Below are 15,612 nucleotides of genomic sequence, written 5' to 3' on the forward strand. Positions count from 1 at the left end.
CTTCCAGTCCCGAGTGCTCCGGACGCCCCGTCGCAGCCCAGCCTCCGATCGAGCATGTCTGCAAACCCGGAAGATGCCGCCCTTCGGTCTAGATTGGGGGTGCCCGGTGCTGACCCGCTTGTCCCCTCATTCCCGCCCAGCCTGTCGCTCCTCGGGTCCCCCCGCCCCCCGGCCTGTTTTTGCTTGGAAGGAAGGGTAGAATCAGAAAGGTTGAGTCGAGCCGAGGGAGACAGTCTCAAGCTCTGATTTCCAGGTCCGGGTTCGGATCTTCCCTCTGCCTTCCCAGCCATCTAGGTTGGGTCTGGTCTCAGCAGGTGCTACGTTCTCTGCACACTCTTTACTACACAGCGGGGCTCGGTTTTCTAAGGTTGACACCAGGATATAATTCTCCCCCCTGCAAAAGAACTGTTTGCACATTAATAGATTCATAAAGCTGACTTCTTAGGACTACAAGGAGTGTGTCTGACACTTAGTAAATCTTGTTTACTGCAGAAAAAGTGATGTGAAATCCAACCTGTCATGAAAATTCATGATAAATTGGTGGCAATCATAGAGCTACTGCTCCCTCCTCCCCAACTTAGCTTTCTTATTTCCCCACTCGTTTTTTTCCTGATTCCTACTCTCTCTACCATTCTCATTTCTGCCATCTTCTACAAATACAGTTTTCTCAGCCCCTTTTTATGGGGGTACTTGGATTTAAAATCAAGGCATCCCACTCTGCTTGCTAGGTTGGTGCTCTACCGCATGAGCCACAACTCCAGCCCTGCTTTTTACTGGTTAATTGGAAATGGTGGAGTCTTGTGGAGTTTTCTTTTTTCTTTCTTTCGTTTTTTTTTTTGTCAGTCGTGGGGGCTGAACTCTGGGCCTGGGTGCTGTCCCTCAGCTCTTCAGCTCTACCACTTGAGCCACAGCGCCACTTCCGGCTTTTTTCTTTTTGCTTATATGGTGCTGAGGAATAGAACCCAGGGCCTCAGGCATGCAAGGCAAGCGCTCTACCACTGAGCCACCTTCCCAGCCCATCTTGTGGAGTTTTCTTACCCCCAACTGGCTTGGAATCACAATGCTCCAAATCTCAGCCTCCTTCAGAAGCTAGAATTACAAGTATGTGCCACAGACCAGCTATTAACTTTATTTTTAAGACTCATAATAGAATATATTTAGAAGAATAAAAGGCAAAAGAGTATTGTGCTATGAAATTGTGTAAAATAATGATTCATATACACAGGAAATCTCTAGATCAATGTTATCCAAATAGTAGCCACATACGGCCCTATACATTTCAAATAATTAAAATTAAATAAAAGTTAAAAACCAGGCTCTAGTGGCTCACACCTATGATCCTAGCTACTCAGGAGTCTGAGATCTAACGATTGCAGTTTGAAACCAGCCTGGGCAGGAAGTCTATGGAGCTCTAAATGCCAGTTAACCACCAAACAGCTGGAAATGGAGCTTTGGCTCAGATGGTAAAGCACCAACCTTGAGTGAAATAGCCAAACTGTGCTAAGCTGACGTGCCAGTGCTGGCACCAAAAATAAAAAAAAAAAAACAACTAAATAATTCAAGAGTTTAATCATAAAATACTTTTACTGGCTTGACACTGGTGGCTCACACCAGTAATCCTAGCTACTTAGGAAGCTGATATCTGAGAATTACAGTTTAAAGCCAGCCCAGGCAGGAAAGTCTATGAGACTCTTATCTCCAATTAGAAAACTAGCGCTGTGACTCGGTGTGGTAGAGTACTAGCCTTGAGCAAAAAGCTCAGGGACAGTACCCAGGCCATCATCCTGATGCAGTCACATTTTTTTTTCCTCTCATTTTTTTCTACTTAGAGAAAACAAAGAGGAAGAGTTAATTGAGAAACTGGAGGTGGTGACAGTACCTTCTCCGTCCTTGAAAGGTCTGCCTGTGAAGCAGTACGCCGTGGAGTCCCAGCTTCAAGTACACGAGTGGCCACACGTGGGATCGGGAGACTTCGATGTCGGGGTAGTGGCTTCCTTTGGCCGTCTTTTGAGTGAGACTCTTATTCTTAAATTTCCCTAGTAAGTTTTATTCCTAAGGGAATACAGTTGTAGTGGTTGTGGTCGTTAGTTTTCTTTCAAAATAAGATTTTATTAGCTGAGCGCTGATGGCTCACACCTATAATCAGCAGGCTGAGATCTGAGGATCGAGGTTCAAAGCCAGCCCAGGCAGGAAAGTCTGTGAGACTCTTACCTCCAATAAACTACAGAAAACCGGAAGTGGTGCTGTGGCTCAAGTGGTAGAGCACTAGCCTTGAGCACAGAGCGGCTCAGGGACAGTGCCCAGGCCCCGAGTTCAACCCCCCAGGAACAGCTAAAAATAAAAGAAGCAATTATGACTAAATTATACATAGAGTTTGCTTTGTATGTTTTTAGTTCGGGTACTGGAGATTGAACTTTCAGCCTTCTCATGGCTCGAACTTGCCTTTTTTTTCTCAAGACTGGCACTCTACCACTTGGGCTACAGCTCTCCTTCTAGCTTTTTACTGGTTCATTGGAGATAAGAGTCATGAAGGAGCTGGGCAACAGTGGCTCACTCCTGTAATCCTAGCTACTCAAGAGGCTGAGATCTGAGGATCACGGTTCAAAGCCAGCCCAGGCAGGAAAGTCCATGAGACTCTTATCTCCAATAAACCACTAGAAGACTGGAAGTGGCGCTGTGGCTCAAGCAGTAGCGCGCATGCCTTGAGCTGAGGGCTAGCACCCAGGCCCAGAGTTCAAGCCCCACAATCGACAAAAAAAAAAAAAAAAAGAGTCATGAGGGATTTGTCTGCCCAAGCTGGTATCAAACCTTGACTCTCAGATCTCAGCTTCCTTACTAGCCATTGCCCAGTTTCATGAAGTGCATAACCGCACTTGAGTGATCATTTAATAATATTTTATGTTTTGTTCATAACTCTCAGACAGCCTGAGCTGTTCTCTTGGCCATGATGGTAGCACTCCTTACTCTGTTTTAAATTAAACAGAATTGGTTTCTCATGGCAGGACTTGCCCTAACCTTTTTTTTTTTTTTTAATTTTTAATGTTTTAATTTTTTAACTTTTAATTTTTTTTTTTAATTTTAGGTTTGACCAGGCCCTGGTTGCTCATGCCTACAATCCTAGCTACTCAGGAGGCTGAAGTCATGTAGTATAGCAGTCAGTAAAGGTTTTCTACTAATCTGCATTTTCTGTCTCAGTGGGGTACTCAATGTCCACCCGAGCTGCCTGCCCCGCTGGCGAGGCCCGGCCCCCATCATCCACACGGTGCTTCACGGAGACACAGTGACCGGAGTAACAATTATGCAAATCAGACCTAAAAGGTAGAACTCATTTTTTTTTTCCTTTGCTTGAGATGTGTGTTGATAATGTTGATAATGGTCTACCTTGGAGGTGCAGTAAGATGGACAGAGTTTACAAACAAATCCAAAAGATTTTTTTTGTCAGCCATGGGGCTTGAACTCTGGGCCTGGGCATTATCCCTAGCTCTTCAGCTGAAGGTGAGCACTCTACCACTTGAGCCACAGTGTCACTTCCAGTTTTCTGAGTGGTTTATTGGAGATAAGAGTCTTGAGGACTTGCCTGCCAGTTGGCTTTGAACTGCATTCCTCAGATCTCAGCCTCGTTAGTAGCTAGAATTACAGGTGTGAGCCACCGACATTGACATCCGACAAGACTCTTCTTATCTTTAGTAAACCAGCAAAAAGCCAGAGGTGGACTTGTGGCTCAAATGGTAGTCCACCAGCCTTGAGCTAAGAGAGTGTGAGAGGTGCTAAGTTCCAGTGAGTACCAACATGTACACAAACAAAAACCAGTACTCTTGTTATCTGCCTTTTGTTTTTTGTTTTTTTTGGTCCCAGTCCTGGGGCTTGAACTCAGGGCTAGGGCTCTGTCCCTAAACTTCTTTTGCTCAAGGCCGGCTCTCTACCGTAGCCCTGCTTCCTGTGTCCTACTGGTTAATTGGAGATAGGAGTCTCATGGACTTTACTGCCCAGGCTGACTTTGAACCACAGTCCTCAGATCTCAAGTCTATTGAGTAGCTGGGATGACAGGCGTGAACCACTAGCACTCCACAAGTCCTTTTGGTATTTTTCCTAGGTTTGATGTCGGCCCAATTCTCAAGCAAGAAACAGTCCCGATGCCACCCAAGATCACCTCAAAGGAATTGGAAGTGCTGCTGTCGCGATTGGGTGCCAGCATGGTACCGTTCTCCATTCTACCTTCCCACTCACGTAGGGGAGGGCTCATGAGGAAAATCATGATTTGATGATTTATAATTTTAAACTTAGTATTTGTTTTTTTGAAGAGTGGCTTCTCTCCCTGGCATTTGTGATCTTTGAGGGTTTGCCCCTGTGACCCCCTGTCTCACATAGAAAGCTCCTTTAGCACCCACACCCCATCCTGGCCTCCATAGCCAGTGCCTGGGTGTCCCACCACCTTCTGGTCATTGGTATCATGGGCTCTGGGATTCTGCCCACCCACATATGATCTTCTCCATCTCATTCCTCTGCAGCAGTGTAGCCTGGGTGAATCTTACAGACTCTGTTCACACTTTTCATAGGAACTAATTGATTTTTATGTAGTAGAAAACCAACTACCACATGACTGGGTCTTTTCATTCTGGTGCTGCCTTAGAAGTGATCGCATTTATTGGGCTGGGAAGGTGGCTCAGTGGTAGAGCGCTTGCCTTGCATGCACGAGACCCTGGGTTCCATTCTTCAGCACCACATAAGCAAAAAGAAAAAAGCCAGAAGTGGCGCTGTGGCTCAAGTGGTAGAGCTGAAGAGCTGAGGGACAGCGCCCAAGCCCAGAGTTCAGGCCCCACGACCGGACCCAAAAAATAAAAAAAAGAGTATCTCCAATTGACTTTTCTGTGCTGGCTGCCTTTGATAGAAGATCCTCAAGATCAGCCTCCTGAGTAGCTAGGATTACAGGTGTGAACCAGTGGTACCTGGCTTGTGAGGTTCTGATACTCCCATGAGGGTTTTGTTTTCTGTTTTTTGCCTTCCCAATAAGACTTGGAGGTAGTTGTTACTGTCAGTTGTTTCATAGATGATGGTGTTGAAGGCCACAAACAAGTTCAATAACTTTTCCACGCAACAGATAGGAGGTAATGAAGTGGGATTTGAACCCAGAGCCCTGTGACTCAGAGTACCCTCTCCTCTATGTGGCCCTCTACCTTCTTCCTCCTATAGGGTGAGAGTGGCTAGCTGAGGACAGGAGGGCCTCATGCTGACAGCCTGCGCTGGCAGGCCAGGCCCAGCATTCTGGAGCAAAGTAGCAGCTGTCCTCTGCACAGAGCATTGCTTTCTTTATTTTTTTTTTTATTTTTTGGGTCCGGTCGTGGGGCCTGAACTCTGGGCCTGGGCGCTGTCCCTCAGCTCTTCAGCTCAAGGCTAGCACTCTACCACTTGAGCCACAGCGCCACTTCCGGCTTTTTGCTTATGTGGTGCTGAGGAATCGAACCCAGGTCCTCGAGCATGCAAGGCAAGCGCTCTACCACTGAGCCACCTTCCCAGCCCCTGCTTTCACACTCCTGTCAGTGCTAATTGCCTAGTTGAGTCCAATTTCCTCCTTACTCTGTACCTGGCTCGTTTTCATGGTTACCGAACTGTAATGTATTTTTGCTTTGTTCATCTCAAGTATATCATGTGCTTTCTCTCTTTCTCTCTCTGTAGCTTATTTCAGTTTTGAAAAACTTACCTGAAAGTCTGAGCAACGGAAGACCGCAGCCAACCGAGGGAGTGACTTACGGTGAGGGGAGGCGGCAGGGATTTCATGTCGAGTGAGGTTTCATTCATCACGATGGTGCTGAACATGATAGTGTCTTCATTGTACTTTACAATTATTTATTTATTATTATCTGTTTATAGACAATTCAGGGTTTGAACTCAGGGACTTATACTCACTTGGCCTGTTTGCTCAGCTGGTGCTCTGTCACTTGAGCCAAACCTCCAGCCTGGCTTTGGTTTTTTCTTTTTGTTTTTTGTTGGTCAGTCATGAGGCTTGAACTCTGGGCCTGGGCGCTGTCCGTCAGCTCTTCAGCTCAAGAAGAGCGCTCTACCACTTGAGCCACAGTACCCTTTCTGGTTTTCTGATGGTTTATTGGAGATAAGAGTCTCACGGACTTTCCTGCCCAGACTGGCTTTGAGCCTCGATCCTCAGATCTCAGCCTTCTGAGTAGCTAAGATTATAGGCGTGAGCCACCAGCACTTGGCTCAGCCTGGCTTTTTTAACTTTAATTTTTTTATTGTTATTATAGTTTACATAAGTCAGGTAGAGTACATTTCTTTTTGGATGTCACTCCTTCCCTTACTCTCTCCCAGTTTTTCCCTTCTGTGTCCACCTAGAAGTTGTATAGTTCGTTTTCAACATTGTGTCCAGTAAGTACCACTGCTGCAGTGGTTCACCCTTTGTCCTCCATTTCTGTACACCCCCTCTTACCCGCCCATAGACATATATAAACAAGATAAAAGGAAAAAAAAAAAAAACAGCACCAAAGAAAAACCTCCTGTTTCCATTCATCCTGGCTTTTTGCTTATTTTGGAGATGGATTCTGAGACTTTTTTTTTTTTCCTCAAATGACCTTAAACCAAGATCATTTGAATCTGTTTCCTGAGTAACTAGGATGACAGGTGTGAATCATCAAGTCCCGGAACTTTTCCTTAATTTTCATAAGATTGAGTTCCCACTTTATTTTATTTTTGGAGGTCCAGTCGTGGGGCCTGAACTCTGGGCCTGGGCGCTGTCCCTCAGCTCTTCAGCTCAAGGCTAGCACTCTACCACTTGAGCCACAGCTCCACTTCCGCTTTTTTCTTTTTGCTTATGTGGTGCTAAGGAATTGAACCCAGGGCCTCAGGCATGCAAGGCAAGCGCTCTACCACTGAGCCACCTTCCCAGCCCCAGAGTTCCTACTTTATGTCCTTTTCCAGAGGACTCAAAGATTGACTTCCCAGCTTCCAATGGCACAATCTGCCCTGAGTAGCCTGAGTAGCTAGGGATGACAGCCATGAGCCACCAGGGCCCAGCACTTTTCCTTAATTTAATTTTCATAAGATTGAGTTCCTGAGCTGGGAATGGGGCTTAGTGGTAGAGCGCTTGCCTTGCATGCATGAAGCCCTGGGTTCAATTCCTCAGCACCACATTAACAGAAAACCACAGAAGTGGTACTGTGGCTCAAGTGCTATATCCTTCAGCAAAAAGAAGCTCTGAGTCAGTGCCCCAGCCCCAGAACTGGCCAAAAAAAATAAATAAATAAGATTTGGTTCCCACTTTATGTCCTTTTCCACAGACTAAAGGCCTGACTTCCATACTTACTATATTTCCAGTGACACAATCTGCTCAGAGTAGCCTGAGTAGCTGGGATTACAGGGGTGAGCCACCAGTGCCCAGCTCAGCAACCTTTTATTTTGAAAATTACTTAATTGAAAGATAAGTAATGAACTTCAGTTTTCCCAAATTTCAAACTATTAATGTTTGTCCATATTTTCTTTGAGAAATTAAAGATTTTTATTCTGCATACTATTAATGTTAAAATTATTTATAATTTGAATTAAATACCGAATATATAGTTTTTGGCTTTAGGAAAATCTTAGTTGTTTTTTTTTTTTGGTCAATTGCTGGTCTTGAACTCTGGGCCTGGGCACTATCCCTCAGCTCTTCAGCTCAAGGCTAGCACTCTACCACTTGAGCCACTGCGCCACTTCCGGTTTTCTGAGTGGTTATTGGAGATAAGAGTCTCACAAACTTTTCTTGCCGGGCTGGCTTTGAACTGTGATCCTCAGATCTCAGCCTCCTGAATAGCGAGGATTATAGCTGTGAGCCACTGGCCCCCAGTGGAAAAACTTAGTTTAAAATCTAAATAAAACCTGGTGCTGGTGGCTCATGCCTGTAATTGCAACTACTCAGGAGTCTGAAATCTGAGGATCGTGGTTCAAAGCCAATCTTGGCAGGAAAGGCCGTGAGACTGTTATCTCCAATTAACCACCAGGAAACTGGAAGTAGTGCAATGGCTCAAAATAGTAGAGCAGTAGCCTACTACTTTGAAAAAGCTTAGGGACAGTACCCAGGCCCTGAGTTCAAGCCCCATGATGGACAAAAAACATAAATCTTAAGAATACACTGGCACCTGTTGAGACAAGAGGAGGATCTCAATTTCAAGGTTAACTTGGGCCACAAAATTAAGAAGACTATATCTCAAAACAAAACAAAATAGGAAGTGGTGCTGTGGCTCAAGTGGTAGAGCACTAGCCTTGAGCTGAAGAGCTGAGGGACAGTGTCCAGGCCCAGAGTTCAAGCCCCATGACCAACAACAACAACAACAAAAGAGCCAGATAACAAAACAAAATAATGTATCTTTAGTGTACCTTATTCCTGTGAGAGGTATTGAAGATATTTTTGTGTGTTTAAGGACTTTTGTCATGTGCTTTTCCTGGGATATATTATGCCATGGGTCCATTTTTCTATTAATGATTCTGGTCTTTTCTTTTTTCTTTTTTTGTTAATCCTGGGGCTTGAACTCAGGTCCTGGGTACTATCCCTGTTTTTTTTTTTTTTTTTGCTCAAAGCTAATAATGCTCTGCCACTTGAGCCACAGCTCCACTTCTGGCTATTTTTCTGGGTAGTTGGAGATAAGGGTCTCATGGACTTTCCACAGTCTAGCTTTGAACTATAATCCTGAGATCTCAGCCTCATGAGTAGGATTATAGGAGTAAGCCACTGGCACCTGGCTGTAGTATTTCCTTCTTTAGTTTTTAGGAATATTTCATATGTGAGTTACTGTGCAAATTCTTTCAGTTCATCACTTTAAATTTTGTAATTTAATTTTAATTTTTTAATTTTTTTTTGGGGGGGGTCCAGTCATGAGACCTAAACTCTGGGTCTGGGCGCTGACCCTCAGCTCTTCAGCTCAAGGTTAGCGCTCTACTGCTTGAGCCACAGCGCCACTTCCGGCTTTTTCTGTTTATGTGGTCCTGAGGAATCAAACCCAGGGCCTCATGCATGCAAGGCAAGCACTCTACCGCTGAGCCACCTTCCCAGCCCTGAAATTTGTAATTTAATAACATTTTGGTTTGTTTTTTTTGTTTTGTTTTGTTTTTTTCTTTTTGCCAGTCCTGAGGTTTAAACTCTCGCCCTGCCTGGGCTCTGTCTCAGCTTCTTTGTGTTCAAGGTGTGCTCTACCTCTTGAGCTTCAGTGCCACTTCCAGTTTTACCTGAATTGTTTGTTGGATATGAGTCTCTATAGACTTTCCTGTCTGGACTGGTTTCCTCAGACCTCAGCCTCCTAAGGATTACAAGTGTGAGCCACCAGCCCTTGGCTTTTTGTCTCATTTTTCTGCATGGTATAACCTTAGCCATCTTTAACTATGAGCATTTTCTACATTCAGAGTAGAAAGGTCACTTATAAAGCAGGTCACTCATGTTTTCTTGTGGTACTTTTTGGCGTTATTTTTATTTTTTGCCAGTTTTGAGGCTTGAACTCAATGCGTGGGCTCTATCTCAGAGCCATTTTGTGTTCAAGTCTGGTGTCACACCATTTCCAACTTTTTCTGAGTAGTTTATTGGAGATGAGTCTCACAGATTTTCCTGCCTGGGCTGGCTTCAAACCACTATTCTTAGATCTCAGCTTCCTGAGTAGTTAGGATTACAGGCGTGAGCCACCAGTGTCTGGCTGGGGTTATTTCTTTTTACTTCCTATTGTGGAACATTTTTGACATAGAAGCAGAGAGAATATTACAGTGCATATTCTCTTGTACTTACATCAGCTTGTGAATATGGAACCTATGCTCATTCTTGTTCTTGGCTTTGTCTTGTAGCCCCTAAGATTTCCGCAGCTACCAGCTGTATAAAGTGGGAGGAACAGACATCGGAGCAGATACTCAGGCTTTATCGTGCCATTGGAAATATAGTAAGTAAGTTGGAAAGTCAGCTTTACCTAATTATTATTCCTTTATGAGGGTACGTAATTTGCTGAGTATTTTGATTTAGAAATGATGTTATAAACTAAACCTCAGGGGCTGGGAAGGTGGCTCAGCGGTAGAGTGCTTGCCTTGCATGCATGAGGCCCTGGGTTCGATTCCTCAGCACCACATAAGCAAAAAGAAAAAAAAAAGCCAGAAGTGGTGCTGTGGCTCAAGTGGTAGAGCGCTAGCCTTGAGCTGAAGAGCTGAGGGACAGCGCCCAGGCCCAGAGTTCAGGCCCCACAACCGGACCCAAAAACAAACAAACAAATAAACTAAACCTCATTTTTCTCCTTTTTATTTTTTAGACATTTACTTTTAAAATGTTCTTTAAAGTTTTGGGTTTTTTTTTCTTTTTCTTTTTTTTCTTTTTTTTGGGGGGGGGGAGGTACTAGTCCTGGGGTTAGAACTTAGGGTCTATGTACTGTCCCCAAGCTCCTTTTGCTCAAGGTTAGTGCTCTGCCACTAAGCTACAGCTCCACTTCCAACTTTTTTTTTTCCCCCTAGTAGTTTATTGAAGAGAAGAGTCTCATAGACTTTCTTGCCTGGGCTGGCTTCAAATATGATCCACAAATCTCAGTCTCTTGAGAAGATAGAATTACAGGCATGAGCTACAGGCACCTGGCTAAAGTTTTAAGTTTTTATAGATGCCTGAGAATTCACCAAACACATTCAAATATGTATTTTGTATTCCTTGCAACCACGTTATTTTTTTCGTTATGCTGATACTGGGGCTTGATCTCAGAGCCTCAGAATCTCACTTAACTTTTGTACTCAAGGCTGGTGTTGTACCACCTCAGCCACAACTCTACTTCTGGCTTTTTGCTGGTTAATTGGAGGTACAAGTCTTGGTTTTATTTGCTTGAGCTGGCTTCAAGTAATGATCCTCAGATCTCAGCCTCTTGAGTAGTTAAGAGTACAGACATGAGCCACCTGCACCCAGCTATAACCAGGTTGGATTTTTTTTTTTATTTTTTTGCCAACCCTGGGGCTTGAACTCAGGGCCTGGGCACTGTCCCTGAGCTTTTGCTCAAGGCTAGCATTCTACAACTTGAGCTACAGCGCCACTTCCGTCTTTTTCTGTTTTATATACTGAGGAATGGAACCCAGGGCTTTGTGCATGCCAGGCAAGTTCTCTACCATTAAGCCACATCCCCAGCCCCCAATATAACTAAGTTTTATTCCTATTTCATAGACAAAGGATGACTAACTTAGAAGTAACCATTCACTAAATAGTGAATCTGGTCTTCAGATTCCATATCCAGTGTTTTTTTTGTAGTATCTTAGTTACTGGTGATAAGAAATGGACACAAATAAGCAAATTAGAAAACATTTAGAAAAAGCCAGGTGCCGATGGCTCATGCCTGTAATCCTAGCTACTCAGGAAACTGAGATCTAACAATCATAGTTTGAAGCCAGCCTGGGCAAGAAAGTCCATGAGACTCTTATTACCAATTAGTCACAGAAAAAGCCAAAGTGGAGCTATGGTTCAAATGATAGAGTGCTAGCCTTGAACATAAAAGCTCAGGGACAGCATGTAGGCCCAGAGTTGAAACCCTAGGACCAGCAAAAACAAAACCCACAGCCGGCAGGGAAAGTAGCTCATGCTTGTAAATCTAGCTATTCAGGAGGCCGAGATCAGGAGAATCATAAGGCCAGCCCAGGAAACAGTGAGACCCCATCTCAATAAGCTGGGACATAGTGGCAAACATCTGTGTACCAAACAGACTATGTAGGAGGCTTGAGGTTTGAAACAAAAACATGAGGGGCTGGGAAGGTGGCTCAGTAGTAGAGTGGTTGCCTTGCATGCCAGAGGCCCTGGGTTCGATTCCTCAGCACCACATAAACAAAAAGAAAAAAGCTGGAAGTGGCGCTGTGGCTCAAGTGGTAGAGCGCTAGCCTTGAGCTGATGAGCTGAGGGACAGCGCCCAGGCCCAGAGTTCAGGCCCCACGACCGGACCCCCCCCCCAAAAAAAAAAAAAGAAACAAAAACATGAAACCCTATCCAAAACAAAGCAAAAAAAAGGCCAGTAGGTGTGTTGTAAGTGGTAAATTATTGCTCCAGCAGGCATAAAACTCTAGTACCACCTCAAAGAAAAAAAGCCCTTAAAACCCCACAGTTAACATCATAATTCATAAAGACTAAAAGCTGTCCTCCTTTGGTCAGGAACAAGATAAAGATTTCAGCTCTCACACTGATAACAGTTTTGCTCTAGATTATAGCTAGGGCAGTAGGCAAGTGTGTTAAGTTTTTGTCACTACAACAGATGCCTGGGGAAAGCTGTTTCAAAGTTCACTGAGCTATCATTACAGCACAGAGGTAGACCTGAGAAACAACTTCAAGGGCTGGGAAGGTGGCTCAGTGGTAGAGCGCTTGCCTTGCATGCCTGAGGCCCTGAGTTCGATTCCTCAGCACCACATAAGCAGAAAAAAATAGCCGGAAGTGGCGCTGTGGCTCAAGTGGTAGTGCGCTAGCCTTGAGCTGAAGAGCTGAGGGACAGCGCCCAGGCCCAGAGTTCAGGCCCATGACTGACAAAAAAAAAAAAAAACTTCAAGAAGAAAGGATTTATTTTGGCTCGGAGATTCCAATTCATAGCTGGCTTCATTGCTTCTGACCTGAGATCTATCCGCAAGGCTGTTTGTGACATTTTATAATATGAAGTTGGGAATAACTGAACTATCCTTCCTAAAGGATTGATTTATATTTATAAAATAGAGTACTATGTAGCAAAAACAGGAAATGCATAATTGTGCTCTGACAAAATTTGTCTATGCTTATGTTACGTTCTGTATAGTGTGTAACATACTGTTCTATAAGAGTGTGTGTGTGTGTGTGTGTGTGTGTGTGTGTGTGTGTGCGTGTGCGTGTGCGCGTGCGCGTGCGTGCTTGAACTCAGGACCTGGACCCTGTCCCTGAACTCTTAAGCTCAAGGCTACTGCTCTACCACTTTGAGCCACAGCTCCACTTTTGGTTTTCTGGTGGTTAATTGGAGATAAGAGTCTCATAGCTGAGGGGCTGGGAAGGTGGCTCAGTGGTAGAGCGCTTGCCTTGCATGCCTGAGGCCCTGGGTTCGATTCCTCAGCACCACATAAGCAAAAAGAAAAAAGCCAGAAGTGGTGCTGTGGCTCAAGTGGTAGAGCGCTAGCCTTGAGCTGAAGAGCTGAGGGACAGCGCCCAGGCCCAGAGTTCAGGCCCCACGACCGGACCCAAAAAAAAAAAAAGAGTCTCATAGCTGGGCACCAGTCACTAACGTGTATAATCCTAGCTACTCAGGAGGCTGAGGTCAGAGGATCACAGTTCAAAGCCAGCCCAGGCAGGAAAGTCCATGAAACTCTTATCTCAGAAAAACAGAAGTGGAGCTATGGCTCAAAGTGGTAGAGCAGTAGCCTTTAGCAAAAGAGCTCAAGGACAGCACTCAAGCCCTGAGTTAAAGCCCTATGAAAAAAAGAGTTTCACAGACTTCCCTGTACAGGCTGTTTTTGAATTCAGATCTCAGCCTCTTGAGTAGCTAAATTACAAGCGTGAGCCATCAGCGGCCAGGTTCTTACTAGAGTTTTGTAGGAAAAACTCCAAGGAAGTATACTTCAACCTGTTAAAGAGTAGTACCTCTGGGCATTTGAATGTAGGATTGTACCACTTGCTAAAATTGTCAACATAAGAATTATAACTCTTACATACTTAATAATCAGCATAAACGTATAATTGGGCGTGTTCATAAAGATACAAACATTGAAGCCAAATGTTGTGGCACACAGCTATAATCCCAGCATCCAAGAGGCTGATTGAGAGGCTGAAGGAGGAGAATTGTAATTTCAAGGGCAGCCTAGGCTACATAGTGAGACCCTATATGAAAAACAAAAATCTGTCCATATTAAGCATTGACTTCAAAATAATGTTTAAGGCCATGCTCTGGTGGCTCACACCTGTAATCCTAGCCACTCTGTAGGCTGAGATGTAAGGATCGTGGTTCAAAACTAGCGAAGACAAGAGAGTCCATGAAACTCTTATCTCCAATTAATCACCAGAAAACCAGAAATATAGGTGTGGCTCATAGTGGTAAAGCACTAACCTTGAGGTTAAAAAAAGAAAAAAGAAAAAAGCACCAATATAGTGCCCAGTACCCAAATTTAAGCTCCAAGATTGGCACAATCTATCAATATAAAAACAGTATTTTAAGAGCTGGGCACCAGTGGCTCATCCCTGTAATTCTAGCTACTTAGGAGGCAGAGATCTGAGGATTGAAGGAAAGTTCATGAGACTATTTATTTATTTATTTTTGAACTCTGGGCCTGGGCGCTGTCCCTCAGCTCTTCAGCTCAAGAAGAGCGCTCTACCACTTGAGCCACAGCACCACTTCTGGTTTTCTAGTGGTTTATTGCAGGTAAGAGTCTCATGGACTTTACTGCCCAGGCTGGCTTTGAACCATGATCCTCAGATCTCAGCCTCCTGAGTAGCTAAGATTACGGCATGAGTCACCAGTGCCAGGCTCCTGAGACCATTATCTCCCATAAACTACTCAGAAAAAGCCAGAAGAGGCACTGTGGCTCACATGGTTGAGCACTAGCCTTGAGTAAAAGAAGCTTAGGGACAGCACCAAGACCTTGAGTTCAAGCCCCACGACCAACAAAAAAAAGGGAAAAAATATCTTAAGGTCTTACAAATCCTAGAAACGCTGATGGCGTGGGTGGGGGGGTGGATCACATTTATGCTATACTCTATAATTTTAACAACCAAGATCCCAGTTCCTCTCTACATGCAAGACAAGACAGACTAGAAGAGCACAGAACAATACATGGAAAAGGTTTGGGGCAAGCGCCTCCCTTTGTGACGCCTTTTTCTTCTCAACTGCAGACTCCGTTGCAGACTCTCTGGATGAAGAAGACCATCAAACTTCTGGATTTGGTGGAAGTTAACAACTCAGTCCTTGAAGGTACTAATTTCTGAATAGTTGCTGTGGAAGATGTTTTCACTATAGTCTATTACAAAAATGTCTTAGCTGGGCACCAGTGGCTCACACCTATAGTCCTATAATCTCAGAAGGCTGAGACATAAAGATTGCAGTTCAGGGGCTGGGAAGGTGGCTCAGTGGTAGAGCGCTTGCCTTGCATGCAGGAGGCCCTGGGTTCGATTCCTCAGCACCACTTAAGAAAAAAGAAAAAAAGCCGGAAGTGGTGCTGTGGCTCAAGTGGTAGAGTGCTAGCCTTCAGGTGAAGAGCTGAGGGACAGTACCCAGGCCAAGAGTTCAGGCCCCACGACCAGATCCAAAAAAATAAAAATAAAATAAAAAGATTGCTGTTCAAAGCCAGGCCAATCAGGAAAGTCCATGAGACTCGTATGTCCAGTTAACCATCAAAAAGCCAGAAGTGAAGCTGTGGCTCAAGTGATAGCACATCAGCCTTGAGCAAAAAGCTAAAGGACAAAAAGGAAAGAAAACATGGCCTCTCAGTATTGTGTGTGCATGGGCATGCACACATGCATGGGTCCTGGGGCTTGAACTCAGGGAGTTTTGGTGCTCAAGGCTAGTGCTCTAACACTTGAGTCATAGTTCTACTTCCAGCTTCTTTGGTAGTTAGTTAGAGATAAGAATCTCAATGGCGGGGCTGGGAAGGTGGCTCAGTGGTAGAGCGCTTGCCTTGCATGCCTGAGGTCCTGGGTTT

General features: G+C 44.6%; 1 protein-coding gene across 1 annotated transcript in view; it reads left to right on the forward strand.

Annotated features, from left to right (window-relative positions):
- The first annotated feature begins 54 nt into the window (after positions 1 to 54).
- Positions 55 to 15,612, forward strand: part of Mtfmt (mitochondrial methionyl-tRNA formyltransferase) — a 19,737-nt gene continuing 4,179 nt past the window's right edge. The window contains exons 1-7 of the mRNA XM_013009918.1: positions 55 to 86; positions 1,830 to 2,039; positions 3,196 to 3,318; positions 4,094 to 4,196; positions 5,674 to 5,749; positions 9,811 to 9,902; positions 14,807 to 14,885. Coding sequence (XP_012865372.1) covers positions 55 to 86; positions 1,830 to 2,039; positions 3,196 to 3,318; positions 4,094 to 4,196; positions 5,674 to 5,749; positions 9,811 to 9,902; positions 14,807 to 14,885 — 715 coding nt within the window. The remainder of the gene's footprint in view (positions 87 to 1,829; positions 2,040 to 3,195; positions 3,319 to 4,093; positions 4,197 to 5,673; positions 5,750 to 9,810; positions 9,903 to 14,806; positions 14,886 to 15,612) is intronic.

The sequence above is a fragment of the Dipodomys ordii genome, unplaced genomic scaffold (genome assembly GCF_000151885.1).
Source record: "Dipodomys ordii isolate 6190 unplaced genomic scaffold, Dord_2.0 Scaffold11, whole genome shotgun sequence".
NCBI lineage: Eukaryota > Metazoa > Chordata > Mammalia > Rodentia > Heteromyidae > Dipodomys > Dipodomys ordii.